The sequence below is a fragment of the Elephas maximus genome, chromosome 3, assembly GCF_024166365.1.
Source record: "Elephas maximus indicus isolate mEleMax1 chromosome 3, mEleMax1 primary haplotype, whole genome shotgun sequence".
NCBI lineage: Eukaryota > Metazoa > Chordata > Mammalia > Proboscidea > Elephantidae > Elephas > Elephas maximus.
Window position 1 is genome coordinate 100,807,534 of NC_064821.1, and position 24,125 is coordinate 100,831,658.

A 24,125-nucleotide genomic window follows, 5' to 3' on the forward strand; every position below is an offset into this window, starting at 1 on the left:
GGTTGGTCTGACCTCAGAAGCTTCAAGATCCACTCAAAAAGACTACAAATTCTGGAACAGCATCTTGGTTTGACCTTTGCCTCTCTCTGAGAATAAGATCCCTTTGCTCAATTGATATTAATTAAATATCCTCCTTTCCTCAACCATATGGATATTATTTTTCAAAAGGACTGAAGGACAGTGGCCTTTGGTGTCTGAGATTTTAGGGCATTTGGCTAATCAATACCCTGGTTACTAATTAACCACATCTGAATGAGAATTGGCAAGTTTTGTTAGTTTCAAACATCAGATAGATCTTACAGCTCCTGGCCTGTAGACACCTTTTACTCCAAACTCCCTGAATAGATATTTTACTCCTTCTAAATAACAGGGTGGTGGCTTTTGGATGAGATGTTTGTTGTTGCTTTTCTCATCTTGTCTGTGATGACTTGTCAGCCTGGGACAACCGTGCAGGAGAAGGTGAACCGGTGAGTTGACCATACCCATTGCCCTCGAGTTGATTCTAACTCATAGTGACCCTATAGGACAGAGTAGAACTATCTCATAGGGTTCCCAAGGAGCAGCTGGTGGATTCAAACTGCTGTCCTTTTGGTTAGCAGTTGAGCTCTTAACCACTGCACCACCAGGGCTCCTGAGTCAACCATATGTCTCTACAAATTTGCACATTGAAAACACCTGGTGGGGAATTAAGACACTTCCATATTTGCAACGGGCTATTTTATGATGAATGTAAACCTCTTGTCCTGTTATTACCAATCCAGTGAAGGAGTACAGGACAATTAAAAGAGCATATATTTGGAGCCAGATAGGGCTGTCTACAAATTACAGCTTTAATATTTAGGAACTGGGTAATTTGGAGTAAGTCACTTAAACTCTTTGAGCCTCAGTTTCTCTGTAAAGTTCGAACAATATCTCCTCTATAAAAGTTAATGAAGATGAAATAAAATCCTGGGTATAAAATGTACTAGGCTTATGGTAGGATCTTAATAAATGATAGTTCTCCTGAGTGATGTTGGACAATTACCTTAACCTCTCCTTCCTTATCTGTAAAAGAGAAATCAGAAGAATACTCACAGTGTTGTTGGAAGGATGAAATTAGATAATAAATGTGAAAGCATCTTGGGAAAAACAAAGAACTGTAGAAATGTTGGCTTATTTCATTCTAGAAATTAGTTTATCTTTTACTGTGGGTTAATGGACAGAAGTGATATATTCACACGTACATTGTGTTTTACACTTTCTATTTTCTTGACATTTTCCAGCCTGGCTTCAAGCTTTTCTACATCCTAACAGTACGTATTTTGCAGTGCTTAAGCAACCCTGCGGAGCCCTGGTGGCACAGTGGTTAAGAACTTGGCTACTAACCAAAAGGTCGGCAGTTTGAATTCCTGTGGGGCAATTCTACTCTGTCCTATAGGGTCGCTTTGAGTCGGAATCGACTCAACGGCAAAGGGTTTGGTTTTTTAAGCAACCCCTTGTTTCACATTTGGAATTATTTTAAAGCAGTCCCTGTCTCCTAAACATTCAAGATTTTAGAGAGTTATTTTACTCAAATTCTTGTCACATGATTCAATTTTGAATCATCACTGCTTTTAAATATTACAGCAAGAGAGATTTCCTTTAAGTAACAGTTCAGAAGGGGAGAATGCATTTTTACTGCGATTCATTTGCAACTTTGTACTTAAAGCAAATACAATTCTGAAAAATCAGGAGATTCATCACTAATAATTAGAAGATAAAGGCAAGAGAACCGTGGTAAAGGAAATCTCTGCCGAGATACTCTTAATTATAAACGCTTCTTTTTTTTTTTTTATCATTATAATCCTTTTTGAAACTGAACAAAGGGCCTTGACGTTTGATGAACTTATCAAACAAGACAGACCAGTGGAGAGGCAAATTTGAAGTCAACGTGGAGGAGAACCAATTAAGTATTTTACGAAGTGCTGAAGTAAGAAATCACGAGGTCTTTGTGTTTAACGCCAGCGTTTCTGACACCGGATTTGAAAATGGACAACTAGATGGTAAAATTACTGCTTTCAAATCCTGGTGCTGACATTTACTGGTTGTGTGATCAACAAGTTATTTAAACATTTCTGAGTTTCGTTCCCCTCAGGTGTAAAGTGGGGGTAAGTAAGCACACTTACTCCCAGGTGGCTGTAAGAATTAAATGCAGGATAAGTACTTAGAACACTGCTGGGCCCTTAGCAAGCATTCAGTAAAGGTTACAGCTGGTAGTGTTGGGTTATCGCTATTGTTATCTTTTAGTATTCTATTCTCTCTGATGGTTGACGATAGTCAGACGGAACAAATTTATAATGTGCCAGGTGGCATACATCTTCCAGCTGAGTCAGTGATTTCAAACTTTTCTAGTATAGAAATGGCATTCTTTTTTTTCAAATAAAATATTACACAAACTCCGACATTGAAAATAGATGGTGTATGTATTTTAACTTTAGACATTTATTTTTTGAGCTCACGGATATCACTTGCTTATCTGAAGTCTGTGGAGGTGATGTTGAGTTGAGGTATGAAGGATGGTAAGGAGAAGCCATGTGAAGAGCAGAGGGGAGTTGTCTGGGTAGAGAGATGAGCATGTGCTAAGACTCTGTGGTGGGAAACGGCTCATCGTGTTTATGGAACCGAAGGATGGGAGTGGTGTAAGAGCAGGGGATTGTGTTAGCAGAGTACGTCAAAGAGGTGGGCAGAGACCAGATTACGGAGGATCTCGGGCACCATGATGAGGAAGAGAATTTTAGTCTACATGCAGTAAAAAGCCACTGGAAGGTCTATACAGGAGTGATATGATCTGATTTATAATTGTAAAAATTCATTCTGGTTGATGTACAGAGAATGGATTGCAGGAAGGTGAAGCAGATGGTTTGGAGCCCGACGAGGCCATAGCAATTATCTGGGTGAGAAATAATGGTGCCTTGAATTAGGATAGTAGCACTGGAGAGAGGCAGGTGGGAAGACATTTGAGATATAGTTTGAAAATAAAATCGACAGAAATTTCCAAAGGATTGGACATGAGAGTGAGGAAAAGGAAGGAATTAAAGATGACTCTTAGGTGTCTGGCTTGAGCAACTGATTTTATGGTGGTTCCATTCACTGGTGCTGGTAAAAGAAAAAAAAAAGAGTTTAGATTTAGACCCACTACCTTTTCCGTGTTTGAGAGCCAAGTAGTGGGGACATAACATGGGCAGTTGGATAAACAAAACAGGATTGCAAAGGAATGGTCTGGGTTGAAGATCTAAGTTTAGGAGGTATTAGCATAGATGGTATATGAAGCCACGGAAGTAAGTGAGAATACAGAGAAATCAAAGAAGAAAAGCAGGACTGCACCCTGAGGAATCCCATATTTAGAGAAGTCAAAGGGAACTGGGCACAGAGGTAGGAGGAGGGTAAGGAGGTGTGGTGTTGAGAGAGTCTAAGGAAGAAATGGAAACCCTGGTGGCTTAGACATTAAGAGCTACGGCTGCTAACCAAAAGGTAGGTAGTTTGAACCCAGCAGGTGCTCCTTGGAAACCGTATAGGGCAGTTCTACTCTGTCCTATAGGGTCACTACGAGTTGGAGTTGAGTTGATAGCAGTGGGTTTGGTTTGGTTTGGTTTGGTTTTTCAAGGAAGAAATTATCTCAAGAAGGAAACAGTGGTTAAAATATGTCTGTATTTGTTTCCTAAAGCTTCTGCAACAAATTACCACAAACGGGGTGGCTTTAAACAAGAGACATTTATTCTATCACAGTAACGGAGGTTAGAAGTCCAAAATCAAGGTTTCGGCAGGGCCATGCTCTCTTTGAAGACTCTAGGGAAAAATCCTACCTTGTGTCTTCCAGCTTCTGGACTCCAGGCATTCCTTGGCTTATAGCAGCTTAGTAACAGTGTCTGCATCTATCTTCATGGCCTTCCGCCATGTGTCTTCTCTGTCCAAATCTCCCTCTCCTTTCACCTATAAAGACACCAGTCATAGGATTTAGGGCCCATCCTAATTTAGTATGACCTCATCTTAACTTGATCATACCTGCAGAGATCCTATTTCCATATAAAGTCACATTCACAGATACCGAGGGTTAAGACTTGAACATACCTTTCTTGGGGACACAATTCAAGTAAGACAAAGCCAGAAAAGTTTCCACTGGTTTTAGCAACATGGAGGTCACTGGCGAACGTTCACTTTCAAGTCAAATTTAAAATACTCAGGTTCATAATGTAATTTTCAAGTAACTGAATGGGACTGACTCCAGGTCATATAATTAGTGACAATCAGCCTTGAATACAGTTGTTTGCTTGACCAACTTATTAGGATGGCACCAGCAGTAATCAGGGTTAGGCCTCTTGATCTGCTAGCCTAGGATTGGTAGCTAATTAATGATTCTGTTTTCTGAATTGCTGAGGTGGCCACACTCTGGGGTCAAGCACTTGGTTTGCAGGTTGCATGTTCAATGCTAGGTTTTAGGTCCTTTGCCCAATATGCCGCCTGAAGGAAAAAGCCAAGTGGTAAGCATCTCACTAGTGCACAGCCCTAAACAGAACAGGTATTCAACACACAATTTGTAAAGATGGAGAGGTTCCATGGGGTTGAGAAGGCTAGGGAGGAGAAAACTAACAAGTATTCCAGGCATTGTACTTGGAGCTTTACATACGTGATTTCACTCCATATTCAAAGCGGTCTTACAAGTTATTATTATCCCTGTTTTTTAGCTATGAGAAAATTGAAGTTCAGTAAGTGGCAGAAACTGGATTCAAATGCATGTTTGGCAGACCCTAAAACCCTTTCCATGACATCAGTGTTTCCTCAACTGTTACATGGTCTCACAGGTGTTGCATGAAAAAAAAAAAAAAAGAAATGAATGGTGTTCCAAAAGTTTGGGAACTGCTGGGTTAAGCAAACTTAAAATACAGGAATTCTCAAAGCCTTTAATATGTTACTGGGTATCCAAAATCTCCAAAAGTGGCATATCGTTTGCAGTTTATCCAAATGTATGTACCTATGGATCTTTTCTTGTCTTCACACCTTTGGCGCATATCTCAGGAACTAGTTAATATTGCACAAAGAACACTAAAAAAAAAAATCCTGCAATAATACTACATTGACTTGTGCTCATTCCATAGATGAAAAAACTAAAACCTAAATATTTTAAGGTACCTTGCTCATAATATCCCAGCAAGTTAGAGGAAAACTAAAGACAAGACTCAAAGATTCCTGAATCCTGGTGCACTATATTAAATGTCTTACTGATACATTATATTTTCTGTAGCTGGGATGTGCTTTAAATTTTTCTTCCAAGACTTACTAGGTCACAGAATTATTAATGATTCCATAAGTAAATGAAAATTGATATGGCTCTTTTGGAAAGCCATTTGACAGCATCTGTTACAAGCTTTGAAATCATGTGTATCCTTACTCAGTCATTCCATTCCACAGGATATTTAGTAAATGACTTAGAATACAGAAAACCTCCAGAGTCAGTAATCTAATTGTTCACTATTATGGGATTGGAATAATGAGTAGTCATTATAAATTGTTTATACTTTTGCTATAATATTAATTGGAAAATCAGGATATAAAATGTATGACCTCAACTGTGTTATGAAAATAAAGAGTGGAAGGAAATAACAACAAAATATTAATGGTGGTAGGATTTAGGGGAATTTTTTCTTTTACTATCTTTTTTATATTCTTGTTAATGAAAATGTATTACTTTTATAATCCACCCAAAATGCGCTACATTAAAAACAATTCATTGGAATGATAAGACAAAACATTGGTCATATTGATATTGGCTAAAATGTTGGAGACCTGCAATGACTTAATGAATGGTCCTGGTGTACCCTCTGTATTCTTGCCTCAGTGATAGCATTACTGTGTATGTCTTTGTCTAGACATCATGTCACAAAGCTTTTAAAACTACAGCAACGCAGCACTGTATCCATTAATGCTGTTTCCTTCCATTTTGACATCATAATGCAGTCTCCATGGGTTTACAATGACATTATCTTGACAATTCTATAGTGAGATGCAGAACTAATGCTGTAGTCATTTTCTGTCCCCAAACCTTTATCCTGTTGCTTTCCTCTCACCTTTTGATGATTAGAACTCTTCTCTTTCTTCATGCTCCTATATTTTAAATTTTTATTATTAGTGCAAAAATGTCATATAGGGCAAATCTTGAACTATTTTAATGTCTAGGTACCAGGATTATTTAATTGGATTTTAACTGGGAATCAGATTTGAATAAATCTCTAAATAATGTTGTTGAAATTGTTTTTTTTTCTTCCTCCCTCTCTTTTTTCTTTCCTCTCTCCTTTCCTTCCTTCCATAAATATTTATTGTGCACCTTTTATAGGTTTAGCCACATAATACATGCTGGGACTTCAGTAGCAAACATATAACATAATGGACCACGTCTACCACGGCCTCCACCAGACTGAGTCCAGCACAGCTAGATGGTGCCTGGCTCCACCACTGACTAATCTGACAGGGATCACAATAGAGGGTCCCAGACAGAGCTGGAGAAAAATGTAGAACAAAATTCTAACTCAAAAAGAAAGACTACACTTGCTGGCCTGACAGAGACTGGAGAAACCCTGAAAGTATATTCCCCAGACACCCTTTCAGCTCAGTAATGAGGTCACTCCTGAGGTTCACCCTTCAGCCAAAGATTGAACAGGCTCATGAAACAAAACAAGACTAAAGTGGCGCACCAGCCCTGGGGCAGGGACTGGAAGGCAGGAGGGAATGGGATAGCTGGTAACAGGGAACCCAGGGTTGAGAATGGAGAGTGTTGACGTGTTGTGGGGCTGTTAACCAATGTGATATAACAATGTGTGTACTAACTGTTTGATGAGAAACTAGTTTGTTCTGTAAACCTTCATCTAAAGTACAATAAAAAAAAAGTAAAAACAAACAAAAATATAGACAGTACTTGCCTTCATAGAGTTTATAATCTGATAGGAAATACAGAAATTATACCAATACTATAAATGTGATAATTAAGTGTTGAAAAGAAGATGTGCAAAGATTGACCAAAGCATATGAAAGGAGGGATCTAACAAGTCTGGGGATCAGGGAATGCTTCCTTAAGGAATTGAGCTTTAGGATAAGACTGGAAGACATCTAGAAGTTAACCCAGGTAAAAAGGCATATAGTTGGATTCATTCAAGACTGGATTTACTGCATTTTTACACAAATAACACGCACCTTCTATGTTTGTTTGCCAACTATGCCCTCCCTCCCTCCCCCAGATATTTTTGTAAACACACTATGCTAATTTTTTTTACAGCAACATGTAAAAAACTTAGCATAGCTGTGCTTAGGAGAATACCTTGGTGGAGGGGAGGGGCTAGTTGGCAAACAAACATAGAAGGCACGTGTTATTTAGATAAAAATACAGTGTACTTAGATGTGAGTGAGGGCATAGTTGGGCCTAAGAGTTTAGGATATAGCTAGGAATTTAAAATGATTGATTATGGAATTGAAACTGGTTATAAAGGGAAACAAAGTTAGGAAGGGGTCTTAATGATAGGGACAAAGCTTAGGTGTCAAGGAAATGGAGGCTTCAATGAGCTCAAAGGAAGAGTGCAGCGGGCATCACTGAGCACATACGATAGAAGGAGAAGGAATTGTGGAGCCCTGAACAGCTGCTATTCACAGGTGAATCATGACTTAGTCACTCAGAGGAGGAGCTATTTCAGAGTGTGAGAAGGTTCAGGATGTGACTGTGGAAGATAGTGGAGTGAAGAAGGTCATTGGGGATGAGCAAAAGGAAAAACAGAGACCTGAGTGCTGAATAGTTGATTTATCAAGGTGATGAGTTTGCCCAGAGTGATGGCAGGAATTGAGATACAGAGGAAGATTGTGAGCTGAGTACCGAAGTTTTCTTTGGAGGGATGGTGTGGCTGGTGTTGTATATTAGCCTCACTTTACAGATCAGAGATCCTCAAAGCCTGGTCCAGAGAGGCCAGGGAGTCCTCATGATCTTTTCGGGGGTCTGCAAAGTCAAAACAAGTTTTATAATAATACTAAGACATAATTTCCCCTTTTCACTGTGTTTACACATGCACTGATGGCGCAAAAGCAACGGTGGATAAAACTCTTGGAGTCTTCTTGGCTCAATCAAGGCACTGACACTAAACTCACGGGGGGGGGGGAATTACTTTTAAAAGTTCTTAGAGCAGTAAGAATTATTAATATTATTAAACCTCAATCCTTGAGTACGTGTGTTTTAAATATGCTATGTGACAAAATAGGAAGAAATCATGAAAGAACTTCCTTTGCATGCTAAAGTATGATGGTGTCTACAGGAAAAGTAAACATCTGCTCAAGTAGCCATTTTTTTCGGGGAACACCATTTTTACTTAACAGAAGAACTGCCAGGGAAACTAGGTTTATTCAGGCTTAGGTATTTAGTAGGCATTACCTCAAAAATGAACAAAGTGAGCCTGTCAGTTTAAGGAAAACAAACAGCAGGTATTTGTTACCCATAACAAGATTTTAACTTTTAAGCTTGAGAAAATAATTGGTGATATTAGAAAAATTGTTTTTTTTGTTTGTTTTTATATTATATAGTGAAACATGTCAATATTTGGTAGATAGGTGTAACTCAGGGAACCACTATTTTTCAAATTACCAGTGCCTTACGTCACAAAAATTATCTGTGGGATAATTATCTATGAGATCCATTCAAAGTACACATAGACCAATGGATCTGGATGTAGTAGAATATAAAACAGTCATTAATATGCTTTCAGATTCCCCACTGCAACTAAGATTTAAGAAATTACTATTTATCAACTTTTGGTGAAGCATCAAAGAAGAACATTCCAAGTTATCTGAAAAGACTATTAAAACTCTCCTCCCTTTTCTGACTATATAACTGTGTGATGCTGTGTTTTCTTCATAGACTTCAACCAAAACAGCATATGGTAACAGATCGAATGTGGAGGTAGAAATGAAAATCTAAGTGTCTTCTACTAAGCCAGATGTTAAAGAGATTTGCAAAAATGTAAAACAATGACACTTTTCTCACCAATTATTGATCTCAGAAATGTTTTATAAAATTATGTTTTTTTACCGTAGCTTGTAATGGGCTTATTATGGTTGTTTCTAAATGAATTAATAAATAATTTTTAAAAATCAATTTTGATTTTGAATTCTGTGACTATTGGTAGATATAACCCACTTAATGAGAGCTCTTTGACCGTATAAAGGGTTCCTGAAATTAAAAGTTTGAGAACCAATGTTAAGATAAGCATCATTTTCCTGACTGTCTCATGGTTCCTTGGCTAGGGTTTCAGCCCAGGTGTCATCACTTATCCCAAGTAGAAGCTCACTGCATAATTGGCATGAGATTTGAAGCACTTTTTGTTTTTTCTGTGCTAGGGTGGTAATTGTACCAGTTAGCATGAGAGAGGCAGCCTGGCACTCAGAGGCTGTGGCCATGCTGGAGGTAATAGACAGTTTTCCCACTTTGCCCCTGGGTCAACCAGGCTTCAGTGTTGCTGCAGCAGCTATGGTATTGTGGAAAGAGGCTAAGGCTTGGAGCCAGAAAGACCTGGGGCTTGTCCCCCTCCTTCTGAGTGACATTGGGCAAGCTTTTTAACTTCTGAGGAGGCAGCATGGGGTAATAGAATGTGGCCTTGGAGGCAGACCAATTTCCAGGCAAGGCTCTCATTCTTTGATTTCTGTTTTCTGACTTGTAAAATGAGGAGGCAGCAGCATGATGAGGGGCAGAAATGGGCTTCGCACCACCATGCAGATTAGGAAGAAAGCCTTGATGATCTATTTCTGAAAATTAGCCAGTGCCACTGGGAAGGATATTATGTTTGGTGAAGTAGAAGACCAGTGAGGGTGGGGAGTCTTGCCATGAGATGGATTTCACAATTCATTTGAATTTCGCCTTTACCTAGCTTATGACTTCAGGGTTCACTTAGTTTTTATGAATCTCAGCTGCTTAATTTTTATGACTCTCAGCTTTCTTATATACAACATAGGGCTAATACTATTTACCTCCTAGGATTGTTGTCAAAGTCATTAACATGCAGTGTCCTAGCATATAATAATAAAAACCAGTCATTAATAAACACTTCATAAGTGTAAGGCAAATTTCTAAGCATTTTATGGTAATATATAGTGGGTTTATTATTGTTATTTAAAAATAAATTAATAAAATAGAAATACTGTCTGACCCAGCAATCCCACTTCTAGGAGTATATCTTTGAGAAATAAGAGCTGTTGCACAAATAGACATATGCACACACATGTTCATTGCAGCATTATTCACAATAGCAAAAAAATGGAAACAACCTACGTGCTCATCAACAGATGAATGGATAAACAAATTATGGTACATACACACAATGGAATACTCTGAATGCTACACAACAATAAAGAACAATGGTGAATCTGCAAAACATCTCACAACATGGATGAATCTGGCATTATGCTACGTGAAATAAGTCAATCACAAAAAGACAAATATTGTATGAGACCACTATTATAAAAACCCAAGAAAAGGTTTACACAGAGATGAAAAACAATCTTTCCTGATTACGAGTGAGGGGAGTAGTGGAGAAGGGAAATCACTGACTAGATAGTGGACAAGTGTGATGTTGGTGAAGAATACTGAGTATACCATGGACTGCCAAAAGAACGAACAAATCTGTGTCGGAAGAAGTACAACCAGAGTGCTCCTTAGAAGCAAGGATGGCGAGACTGCGTCTCACATACTTTGGACGTGTTATCTGGAGGGATCAGTTCCTGGAGAAAACATCATCCTTGATAAAGTGGTGGGTCAGTGAAAAAGAGGAAGAGCCTCAGCAACATGGGTTGACACAGTGGCTGCAACAATGGGCTCAAACATAACACAATTGTGAGGATGGCGCAGGACCAGGCAGTATTTTGTTCTGTTGTACATAGGGTCGCTGTGAGTCAGAACTGACTCAATGGTACCTAACAACGACAACAAGATGGTGGACAAGTGTTAACTTTAGTGAAGGGAAAGGCAGCATACAATACAGGGGAAGTCAGCACAACTTGCCCAAGGCAAAGCCATAGAAGCTTCAGAGACACACCAAAACACCTTGAAGGACCGAGTTACTGGGGCTAAGGGCTGGGGACCACTGCAACAGGGGACATCTAGGTCAGTTGGCATAACATAGCTGATAAAGAAAATGTGCTACATTCTACTTTGGTGAGCAGCGTCTGGGATCTTAAAAACATGCGAGTGGCCATCTCAAATACATCTATCGGTCCCATCATGTTCTGAGCAAAGGAGAATGAGAAAACCAAAGACACAAGGAAAATATTAATCCGAAGGACTAATGGACGACATGAAACACAGCTTCCACCAGCCTGAGCCCAGGAGAGCTAGATAGTGCCTGGCTACCACCACCAACTGCTCTGACAGGGATCACAATAGAGAGTTTTGGACAGAGCAGGAAAAAATGTAGAGCAAAATGCAAATTCACACACACACACACACACACACAAAATTTCAGATTTACTGGTTTGACAGAGGCTGGAGGAACCCCCAAGACTACAACCCCTGGATACTCTGCTAACTCAGAACTGAAGCCACTCCCAAAGTCCACCTTTCAGGCGAAGTTCAGATAGGCCTATAACACAAACAATAACACACGCGAGGAATGTGCTTCTTAGTTCAATCAAGTATACGAGACTGAATGGGCAACATCTACTCAAAAGCAAATATGAGAAGGTAGAAAGGGACAGGAAATTTGTGCAAATGGACACGGAGAATGCTGGGTGGAAAGGGAAAGGTGGAAAGTGCTGACACATTGCGGGGATTGCAACCAGTGTCACAAAATAATTTGTGTATAATTTTTTAAATGGAAAACTAATATGTGTTGTAAACTTTCACCTAAACCACAATAAAATAAATCTTTAAAAAATTTCTTAGTTTTGCTTTTTAATTCTGTGAATATCGACAGATGTAACCTACTTATAAAAACTCTTCGGAGTCCTTGTTAATTTGCAAGAGTATAACTTCATTAAAAAAAAGAAAAAAACTTACCATTTGCCATCGAGTCAATTCCGAGTCATGGCGACCCCGTGCGTGTCAGAGTAGAACTGAGCTCCATAGGGTTTTTAATTGTTGATTTTTTGGAAATAGATCACTAGGCTTTTCTTTCAAGGTGCCTCTGGGTGAACTTGAACCTCTAATCTTTTGGTTAACAGTTGAGTACATTAGCTGTTTGCACCAGCTGGGGACATGACCCCATTAGGTAATGTTATTACGAACATAATTTTACAAGTAGGAAAGGTGTAGCACAGAGACATTAGTAACTTGCTCAGGATTTCAAAGCCAGCAAATGGCTCAGTCCTCTCACCTCAGATCCCACTGAGCTTACTGCTATTCTGGCTATTCAAAACATGTAAATTCTTCTCAGTATCCGGCTCTCTAAAATTAGAATAATTTGATCCTCATGGGATTGATATAGGTTTGAAGAGGTAATTACATAACCCTCCAGCAGTATACCCATGTTAGTAGAGGTACAGTGACTGTTCAGACTCAAAGTGTGGCTATCAGCCATAGTATCCCTAATTTCTTATAAACTGGTTTTACTGGAAGGAAAATGTGCACAGCTTCCTTTTTTGCTTCAATCTTACATCTCAAAGTTGAGTGGGAGTCTTTCCTCTCTTTAGGAGACTAAGCCGGGCTGATCAACATTCCACCCCGACCGCAGTTGCCTGCCAGCTGAGCAGCTGGTCAGAGTGGACAGACTGCTTTCCATGCCAGAACCAAAAGGTAAGACACTTACAGTCACTTTTTGGACATTTTATATTTGATTTATGTATTAGGCATTTGAAAGGAGGTAAACATTGGGTTTATATGTCTAGCCACCACTCATCTGTCAGTTTGCCTTACCGTGGCAGCTTGTGTGTTGTTGTGATGCTGGAAGCTCTGCCAACGGTATTTCCAATACCAGCAGAGTCACCCACAGTGGACAGGTTTCAGTGAAGCTTTCAGACTAAGACGGACTAGGAAGAAAGGCCTGGTGATCTACTTCTGAAAATTAGCCAGTGAAAACCTTATAGATCACAAGAGAACGTTGTCTGACTTGGTTGTTTTGAATACTTCATCGAGACAGATCAATTGCTGGAGGAGGATATTATGTTTGGTGAAGTAGAGGGCCAGTGAAGGCAAGGGTGAGACAGATTGGCACAAGAGCCATATCATGGACTTGAACATACTCAGGCTGAGGAAACATTTTATTCTGTTATATACAAAGTCTCCATGAGCTGGAGTTGACTCCGTGGCAGATTCTCTTTCTCTCTCTCTCTCCACGCATCCATGTTGCTTCTAAGTCTAGAGGTCTGCAGGAAATTGGCCCACAAATAGGTGTTTGGAAGTCACGGGCCCATGGAGGGTGGAACTTATTTTTACCTCTCCTGATTTTGTTTGTGAGGCGTTATTGGGCAAAGCTCCAAGGATATGCAGAAAACTGGCCTAGGCATGGGCACATATATCTCTAATGGCTTCTCTGAGTCCTGGCCAATCTACTGTCCTTTAATGAGGGCCATCCAGAGGGGACTAATGACTTAGTAACAAACTGCCGAGCTGCCCATGACCTGGGCGGGTGCGGAGATAAACCAGAAAATGTGCAGAGGGCGTTCCTGAGAATTCCACTTTTCTGGCTTGAAAAACAGCCACATCCAGTGGACAGAGGCATGTCTAAGTGTTTTTTTTTTTTTTAAATAATATTTTATAGTGTTTAAGGTGAGAGTTTACATGGCAAATTAGGTTTTCATTCAACAATTTCCACAGAAATTATTCAGTGATGTTGGTTAGATTTTTCACAATGTGTCATCATTCTCATTCATTCCATTCTGGTTGTACCAGGTCCAGTACTCTAGTTTCCCTGGCCCCTTACATTCTCATCTTTGCTTTACTGTAATTTGACTTTTTATAAAGATTATTTTTTAAAGGGGCTCATTATTCACTGGTGATGTTCTTCCTTTTATAAGTGAATCTGTTCTTTAGCTAAAATCTAATGGTTTTAAGTGGTCCAAAATGCTCCCTAAACCCAGCTGCATACTAAGGGAAGGGGGTGGGGTGTGTGGGAGTGCTCTGCTCTGGCAGAGAGAAGTATTTTATCACTGACTTTGTTTAGAGTTGCTGGCTCATGGTAATAATAAAAAGCACACCAACTTTCATTCTGTTTTGTTATTGTTTTAAAGTTGTCTATGGACAACACATGCCCTTATTGGACGCACCCCAACCGGGATGCACCCAGGCACCCCCCTAACCCCTTGGGGTATCAGAACTTGAACCTTGTCTATTGGCGCATTACTGTCAAGTCCAAATATTTGAGCTTGCATTCTGTAGTTTAAAATCCTGGCTTTGCTCCTTGTTTACTGTGTTACTTTGGGCATTTTTAAATCCTCTCTGTGCCTCAGCTTCCTCATCTCTAAAATGGGCACAGTAATAGTACCTACTTCATAGAGTTATTGTGGGCATTAAATGAGTAATTCATGCAAAGCCGTTTTCATGGCACCTGGCACATAGTAAGTGTTCAATAAATGTTAGCTGTTTTTGTATTCACTATCTATGCCCTCCTCTTTAGCCCTATTCCTGTTGTCTTGCATCAAGCCCTACTCTTCTCTCATGTGGGCTCTTGGAGGGTCTGCCGATGCCTGTCCTTCTTCAAGACCCACCCTCAGTGAGACACAGAGGTGCTCTGTGAATGCCTGATGTGTGGTTCAGGATCATAGAGCTTGTAGGTGGTAGAACCACTATTTGAACCTGATTTTTCAACTTCAAAGCCTGATGTCAATACTCTGCCCCTCCTCCATCTCTGAGAAATGCTAAAGAATCCTAGGTTGCATCTGCTTGAAAGTATCTGGCCCCCAAACTCTCCTTTTGCTCTGACATCCTGTATTCGTTTCCTGAGGCTACTGTAATAAATTACCACAAACTGGAAGACTTAAACAACAAAAACTTATTCTCTCACAGTCTGCATGCCAGAAGCACTTACTGATGAAGGTCAAAGACCACAGCCTTCAGTATGGATTACACCTCAACATAAGGAAAACAAAAATGCTCATGCCTGGAGCAATGAGCAACATCATGATAAATGGAGAAAAGATTGAAGTTGTCAAGGATTTCATTTTACTTGGATCCACAATCAACAGCCATGGAAGCAGCAGTCAAGAAATCAAACGATGCACTGCATTGGGTAAATCTGCTGCAAAGGACCTCTTCAAAGTGTTGAAGAGCAAAGACTTCACCCTGAAGACTAAGGTGCGCCTGACCCAAGCCATGGTATTTTCAATCACATCATATGCATGTGAAAGCTGGACAATAAGTCAGGAAGACCGAAGAAGAGTTGACGCCTTTGAATTGTGGTGTTGGTGAAGCATATTGAATATACCATGGACTGCCAAAAGAATGAACAAATCTGCCTTGGAATAAGTGTGGCCAGAATGCTCCTTAGAGGCAAAGATGGCAAGACTGCATCTTACATACTTTGGACATGTCAGGAGGGATCAGTCCCTGGAGAAGGACATCATGCTTGGCAGAGTACAGGGTCAGCAGAAAAGAGGAAGACCCTCAACGAGTTGGATTGGCACAGTGGCTGCAACAATGAGCTCAAGCATAACAACGATTGTAAGGATGGTGCAGGACCGGGCAGTGTTTCGTTCTGTTGTGGATAGGGTCACTATGAGTCAGAACCGACTCGACGGCACCTAACAACAACAACAACAGGGACTCCTGACATTACATAGGAAGGAAGAAATAGATCTGGGTCAGGAACTCACTTCTCTTGCTGCTCAAATCGTTGCTTTCTTACTTACCCACAAACTTTTTTGAAGTAAAGGTCTGTGGGCAAACCAAGGTAAGAGACAGCAGAAGTACTGGACTGCCCTGTCCATTATGAGACACTGTGTGGTTGCTATCCATACAGTATAATTTGAATTGTTATATTTCCTTATGGACATGTTTTACTTTCTCCGTTAGACTGTAAGCTTCTTGAAGGCGGGGATGGGGTTTCCTAAGTCTCTGAATATCCTAGTCTTCGACTTCCTCCTTCTACACTAGTGTCTGATACTATACACTACAGAGAAGACAAAACCATAAGACCACAGAGCCCAAAATTTTTGTGTATTTTTATTTCTTGTTTTCTTTAATAGTGTTTTTTCATGTATAGTCAAGTGTGGACCTCAGGGCTCAGATGATATCTTCAGAGCTTTCTTTGTCTCTCTGTATCTTGGATGGGCTCTTTCCATATAGTAGGCAAGGTGACTGCTGGATGCCTACAAATCGCAGCAACTCCAGTGGAAAGAAGCTGTCTTTTCCAATAGTTCTGAAGGGAATTCCCCAGAGAGGACTGTGATTGGCCTGGATTGAGTTATGTGCCAATCTCTGAACCAACCATTGTATCTAGAAAGATTCTTTGGTTGGCCAGGCCTAGTTAATACCCACACAGCCTTATGATTGAGGGGTTGGGGTCAACCCCATCTGAACCTTATGAGAATGTCCCAGGAAAGAAGGGTGCAATGACCAGAAGAGATGCTGCAAGGTCAAAGCAACAGCTGCCTTCTACTAGTGCCTACTGTGTGCTGACCACAGGCCAAGTGCCAAGCATTTAAACCACAGTAAGATATGTTCCTTTATTCGCCACTCCATCCCCATCCTCAAATTGCTCATAGACTAGTGGGAGAGAGAGACACATAGCAAAATGATCAATCATGGACTCATATGACAAGTGCTAGGAGAGAGAGGAGAAAGGGGACCTGCAGAAGTCCAGAGAATGCTGCCTTTTCTTAGTTAGGGAAAGCTTTCCAGAGGAGGTAAAACATGAATCTTGAAAGATGAATAGGAATTAACTAGTTGAAAAAGGGGGAAGAGGGTGGGTAGAATAGAGGCCCTGCCTAGCAAGTAGGAAGATGCTTGAAATAATTGGTCCAAGCCTTTCATTTGATGTTTGGAGGCTGTATGCAGTAATCCAGCTGGTGATCATGCCACCTCTGTTTGAACATCACCATTTATGAGCACTCATTCCCTCCAAAGATAGCTTTGCAGGCAGTTCTCAATCATGAGACACTTATTCCTTATGGTGAGCTGAGACCTGCCTGCATATATCTTGGTTGATTGATTGACAATAATGTGTCTGTTTAAAAATCTGATTTAGTACCGATACCGGAGCCTTCTGCAGCCAAACAAGTTTGGGGGAGCCATCTGCAGTGGTGATGTCTGGGATCAAGCCAGCTGTCACAGTCCCCTGGATTGTCTAAGGCAGGCACGGTGTGGAGAGGATTTCCAGTGTAAGGAGACAGGTGAGTAGCCTTCCAGCGGGATAACAGCTGTGGCTGTCAGATCTAAAGTGCAGACCACTTACCCGGATAGCTTGTTGAAATGCAGGCTCCTGAGTCCTTCCCCCGAGCTTGTCAATCAGCAGGTTTGGGCTGGGGCCCTAGAAACTGCATTTGAAGTACTTGCATCCCAAGTAATTTTGCTGCAAGTTTGTAATAACACTTGTTTGATTCATTTAGTAAATGTACATTTCACAGTTTAGGAGCACTCTTTCCCTCAAAAGACATTTCACTTGTTCATCTGTTAATTTAACAAATATTTACTGGGCATATATTATGCGCTGGTAACACAGAGATGAAAAAATTAAGGTGCCTCAGGTCATGGTAGCTCCATAGGCACATCCATACTCCCTGAGGGACCGAATTGCTGGCTGAGGGCTGTGGGGACCATGATCTCGGGGAACATCTAGCTCAATTGGCATGACATAGGTTATAAAGAATATGTTCTACATTCGACTTTGGTGAGTAGTGCCTGGGATCTTAAATGACTGTGAGTGGCCATCTAGGATACTCCACTGGTCTCACCCCTTCAGAAGCAAGGAAGAATGAAGAAAAATAAAGATACAAGGGAAAGATTAGTCTCAAGGCCTAATGGACCACATCTACCACAGCCTCCACAAGACTGAGTCCAGTACAACTAGATGGTTCCCAGGTGCCACCACTGACTGCTCTGACAGGGATCACAATAGAGGGTCCAAGACAGAGCTAGAGAAAAATGTAGAACAAAATTCTAACTTAAAAAGAAAGACCAGACTTGCTGGCCAGACAGAGACTGGAGAAACCCTGAAAGTATGGCCCCCAGACACCCTCTCAGCTCAGTAATGAGGTCACTCCTGAGGTTCACATTTCAGCCAAAGATTGAACAGGCCTGTGGAACAAAACAAAACTAAAGGGGCGCACCAGGCCTGGGGCATGGACTGGCAGACAGGAGGGAACAGGACAGCTGGTAATAGGGAACCCAGGGTTGAGAATGGAGAGTGTTGACGTGTTGTGGGGTTGTTAACCAATGTGATATAACAATGTATATACTAACTGTTTGATGAGAAACTAGTTTGTTCTGTAAACCTTCATCTAAAGTACAATAAAAAAGAAAAAAAAAATTAAGGAGGCTCACCTGCAGGCACCGTTAGTCTGTTGGGGAGAGAGTCCTGCTGCTGTGTGCCGTTGAGTTGGTTCCAACTAACACCAACCTCACGTGACAGTGTGGACCTGCCCCATGGTTTCCTAGGCTGAAATCTTTATAGGAGCAGATTGCCAGGTCTTTCCTCCTGTGGAGCTGCTCGGAGGATTTGAACCGCCAACTTATTGATTAGGATCTGAGCACTTAACCACTGCACCACGACGGCTCCTGGGAGAGAGTCCTACTGGAGTCAATTACAATATCATGCAATAACAGCTGTGGTTGGTGTATGTACGTGGTTCAGTGGGCCTCTGTAGAAGTGGGTGTCCAGATCTGCTCTGGACAGCCAGTGTAGGCTTCAAAAAAGTACTTGCGCTACAACTTGAAAAATGGGAGAAAAAAAAGAGGTTTCTGGGAAATAGGGAGAAAGAACGAGAAAAAGCATGGCAATTCAGGGGCTTGCAATTGACCAGAATAATTGCAGTGTCAGGACTTTGGAAAGCGAGGCAGGTGATGAGGTCATTGAGGTAACCAAGGGCCAGAAGAGAAAAGCCCTTTGTACCAGACTGTGACATATGGAAGAAGAGCAATGGGGAGCCAAGAAGGATACAGAACAGAGGTTGGTATGGCTAGATTGGCATCTTAGAAGACCACTGGGGCTGCAATGGGAGAGTGGATTAGAGAGGGAGAGAGGGGTAAGGCACTCACTGGAAGGCTACAGGTAGGAAATCAGGAGGCTGGAAGGAAGGCAGGGATAGTGAGATGGAGAAGATGGAACAGATTTAAGGCAATTTCAGGGTGGGACTGATGGGCAGGATTTGGTGACTATAGATGTGGGTCATGAGGGAGAAGGAAGAGTCCAGGGAGGGGCTAGAAGAATCCCCATCATCTCTCTCCCTCTCTCTGTCTCTCAGGTCGCTGCCTAAAACGCCACCTTTTGTGTAATGGAGACAGGGACTGTCTTGATGGCTCTGATGAGGATGACTGTGAAGATGTCAGGGTCATTGACAATGACTGCAGCCAGTATGACCCGATTCCAGGATCAGAGAGAGCAGCCTTGGGGTGAGTCATTGCCTCAGCTTAGGGGAGGGAGTGATTTGTCTTCCATCATGAGTATTAGTTTTAGGGAAAAAAGGAGGCCTTTCTGTCCGGCAGCTCTCGCTGTTCCCCTAAGGTGACTGTGCACGCCTGCCCAGGTGATATTACTCATGCTTTCCCCTCTACATCTCTGCCTGGAGGGTCCTCCTCTCCTTTCACGCCCCCGTACTCTGCTGACCATCTCCTCAATCCCCGATTCCTTTTCCAAGGCCCATTTAAGAAGCCATATCTTCCATGATACCCTCTCTGAACCAAGTTCACTTTCTAATAGGACTGTTCGCATTCTGTTTTACACTATAGCAGCTTGTATAACCAGGGCTAACAGTGTGATGGAGTACCTGGGTGATGCCTTGGAAGAAAAGTCTGGTGATCTATCTCTAAAACATCAGCCATTGAAAACCTATGACACACATTTCTACTCAGACACACATGGAGTTGCCATGAGTCAGAATTGACTTGATAGCAACTGAAAATGGTAACAGTGTGATACAACACAAAGAAAATAAGCTTTGGGGTGTGACAAAGAGGGGTTTCAACCCCCACTTTGCCATTGATTACTTAAACATCCTAGTCTACACTTTCTTCATCTGTGGAGATTAAATCATCCTTGGTTCTCACTTCTCTTCATCATGTACCTCATGTTTGAGGCCAGTTCCTTGGATGCATCATGTGCTTTAGTTCTTTCTGGAATGTTCGTCTCATAACCTGCCATCACCTCTTCAGGAAGCCTTCTTGACACCCACCTCTGCTTGATCCTGTCTAGGCTGACTTAGTCCCTCCTATTGCTCCCAGAGCCCCCTGTGTCCTACTATCTCAAGTATTTATCCACTAGAATTGGAACATCTGTTGAAGCGTCCAACTGCCCAGGCCAAGAATTTCTGGAGAAATCTGTCTTTTCATCTCTACTTTATTGTACCCAGTACAGGATCTAGTTCATTAGTTTCCTGTGTTGTTAGTTTCCTGCTGCTCTGATTTTGTGGGTCCTGTCCCCTAACTTGAATGTCAACTCTTTGAAGGCAGAGTCTGCCTTGCACTCATCTTTTATATCCCCTCGGCCCTTATGTCCGAGCCTGTCCTTTAATAGCCTCTCACTGAATATTGGTTGAATCAAAACAAATCAATACGACTAGCCAAGTCATTATATGAGAAGACTCAGTAATTGTCACAAGTGACCCAGCCTTGTTGCAGCTCACTCAGGTCAGGTAAGGGTGGGGTTGAATGCAGCTCTCATTCATTATGGTTTAACGGCAATGAGATCACAGCCCACCCACATGGTCGGATTGAGTCCTGTAAATGACATAGCCACACACATATCAAAAAAGGTCAAATTCTTTTTCTTTCAGACCAATCAAAAGGGGCTGTTGTTGATACTGAAATTTACTTTGGAATGAACAGAGTAGAAGCATGAAATATTGAGCCAAAAAATAAATCCTTTCTTACTGGCAAAAATATCCCGGACTACATGACCCTGCTCTTGTGTGAATCAACCAGAAGCATTGAAATACACTTCCTGAATCGTAGACCTTTGCCCACAGTGAGCACGGAAGTAGGAGAATGAGCCCGCCTCCACTCCCACCCGTTGCCATTTTGACGGTTCTTCTGTTCATCTCAAGAGCTCACAGACCTTTCTTAATAATCTTATTTTTTTCTAATTTAAGATCCCACAGATTTTTATTTTTATTTCTTGTTATAGATACTTCTATATGTTTAAGGTAAAACTGAAAGTCTCTCTTCACCTTCCCCACTTAGACCCCACCCAATCACTCTCCCTCCCTTCCCTCGCTAAAGGTGATCTCTGTTAACTGTTTGGTGTAGGGACTTCAAGACCATTTGAAAAATGTAATTTGGTGTAAAATAAACTAATATATGCAAGTATACTGTACCTGTGTGTAATGTATAATACACATAGGTATATTTTACATAAATGTGATCATACTATATATACTGTCATGTGACTTGCTTTTTTCACTTAATATATCTTGAAGATTTACCCCCATATTTCTACCTTTTTCTTCTAAGCATATATTATTCTATAATGGGGATCAGTAAACTATGACCAGTAGGCCAAATCTGGCTTGCTTTCTCATTTTATAAATAAAGTTTTATCGAAAGACAGCTTTTGCCCTGTAATGGCAGAATTGAGTAGTTGGGAAAGAGACCTAGAGATTGCAAAGCCTAAAATATTAGGTACCTGGCCCTTTACAGGAAGGTTTGCTAATCTCTCTTCTATATATGACTATATGATCATTTATTTGACTGTTTCCTATGAAAGGATAATTAAGTTTTTCTCATTTTTTCCTCTTATAAATAATGCTCTAATGAACATTCTTATACACATGTTTTTGTACACATGTATGAGTATTTCTGCATAGTAGATTTCCAAATAGTAGAATTTCTTTGACCGTGCCTTTTTCTTTTCATTGTTTCTTTTGTAGCCAGTTTCTCTAGATACACGTAGGCTTTACTTACACTTAGAGATTATAGTGCAACTTAGGGTTTATTGTTCCTTTGAGTTTTTGTCTGGCCCATTTGAGAGCTTGTATTTATAAGCTATAGACAGAAACATGTTCAGTAGATGGAAAGATAGAAACTGCAGGATAGAGGAAAATGAAGAAGCCCAGATTTTAGTGTGAAAAAAAATTCAGCTGTGACCAACAGTATAAGCAAGTTAATTTTTCTGAGGTTCAGTTTCTGCATTTGCAAAATTGTCATGAAGCTGAAAGCTAATGTATGTTAAATATCTGGCAGAGTTTGTATTCTATTCATCGTATCACTTCTACTAATAGGAAGACAGAGAAGGAGGTAGGAAGAGAAGAAGGAAGTTAACGTACGTTGAATTCCTACTGTATGCTGGGGAACTCTCTATTTATCCTTATTCTTCTGAGATAGGTTATATTCATAGTTTATTTCCTGCTCACTTTCTGCCTTGTGTCTTTCAGGCACATGCTAAGTGGTATGCCAAGGGTGATCAATGAATGCCATGGGAACACAGAGGAGGGAACAACTAAGTCTGTCCAGAGTAATCAAAGAAGGCCGCACAGAGGCGGCAACTTTTGAGTTGGATCTCAAAGGCTAAGTAGGAGTTTGACAGGAAGAGACAAGCAATAATTTTATTATCTATAACATAAGAGGCTTAAATTATCCTCTTGGAACTTTTAGCCAACTCTAAATATTTTTGTTCAGTTAATTTTCACTTTTTAGAAAGTTAAAACTCTATCTTACCCTATGAATATTATTTTATTTTTTTCTGTGGCCTAAACATGGAACATGGACAGATATATTTGATATATTCTGAAGAGGAAAGTATGGGAAAATATTTTTGGAAGGGTATGGGCTACGGGAAGGGAAGTATCTTGTTGAGTGCCTAGCACGTACTCTCAACTTTGCTTGTGCTTTCATATTCACATTAGACTTCACAAAAACCATGAGCGATGTTGTTATGTCTGTTCTTCAGACAGGAAAGTGAGCTTCAGAGAAGTTATAGAAATTGTCCAAAGTCACATAGCTAGTAAGTGGTAGAGCTGGAAATTAAACAGGAGTCTCCCTGGCTTTCAAACCGTCAGTCCTTCCATATCTCTAAGACTGCCTCTAAGACAATGACCTCTCTGAGGCTTAGACTCCATCTTAGCACTATGAGTTACCCCACATTTCAAAACTTATCTTTTAGTAGTAGAACATTTTTCTGAAATAATGACAATAATGACATCAACAACAAAACATTTATTGTGTACTTAATCTACGTTAACAACTGTTATGATTTCTTTGCATGTTTTAACTCATTGAATCTTAGAATTAGCTTATGAGAGATAGTGTTATTAACTGATTTTTTTTCACAGCTTTTTTGAGATGTAGTTTATAGATCTAACAATTCACCCAAATAAAGCCTACAATTCAATGATTTTTAGTATATTCACAGACATGTGCAACTATCAACACAGTCAATTTTAGAATATATTCATCATTTTAAAAAGAAACATCTTTTGCTAGGATCCTTCAACCCATTCACCCTTGACTTGGTCTTAGAGAATCACTAAACTATTTCTTATCTCTATAGATTTCTTTGTTCCAGATATTTTATATGAATTGAATCATATAGTACGTGGTCTTTTGTGCCCGGCTTCTTTCACTTAGCAGAATTTTTTCAAGGTTCATCCACATTGTAACATGAATCACACTTCCTTACTTTTTATGGCCAAACAATATTCTTTTGAAGGGATATACCACATTTTGTTCACCCACTCTTCCATTGATGGGCATTTGAGTCGTTTCCACTTTTTGGCTATTGTGAATAATGCTGCTAAAAACACCAGCGTACTAGTTTTTATGTGGACACACATTTACATTTCTCTTGGGTCTATATCTGGGAGTAGAGTTGCTGGATCATGTAGTAACTTGTATGCTCTTTTCCAAAGCAGCTGCACCATTTTACATTCCCCCCAGCAGTGTCAGAGGATTTTGATTTCTCCAAATTTCACCAAAACTTGTTATTATGTCTTTTTGTTTCTGTATTAATTGCTTTTTGTAAATGACTAAACTGACACACAGAAAGGTTAAATGATTTGCCCAAGGTCAC

At 40.5% G+C, this 24,125-nt stretch overlaps 1 protein-coding gene across 1 annotated transcript in view; it reads left to right on the forward strand.

The window, feature by feature from the left end:
- Window positions 1-390: 390 nt before the first annotated feature.
- C8A (complement C8 alpha chain) overlaps window positions 391-24,125 on the forward strand; it is a 79,383-nt gene continuing 55,648 nt past the window's right edge. The window contains exons 1-4 of the mRNA XM_049875968.1: window positions 391-467; window positions 12,673-12,766; window positions 17,154-17,298; window positions 19,369-19,516. Coding sequence (XP_049731925.1) covers window positions 391-467; window positions 12,673-12,766; window positions 17,154-17,298; window positions 19,369-19,516 — 464 coding nt within the window. The remainder of the gene's footprint in view (window positions 468-12,672; window positions 12,767-17,153; window positions 17,299-19,368; window positions 19,517-24,125) is intronic.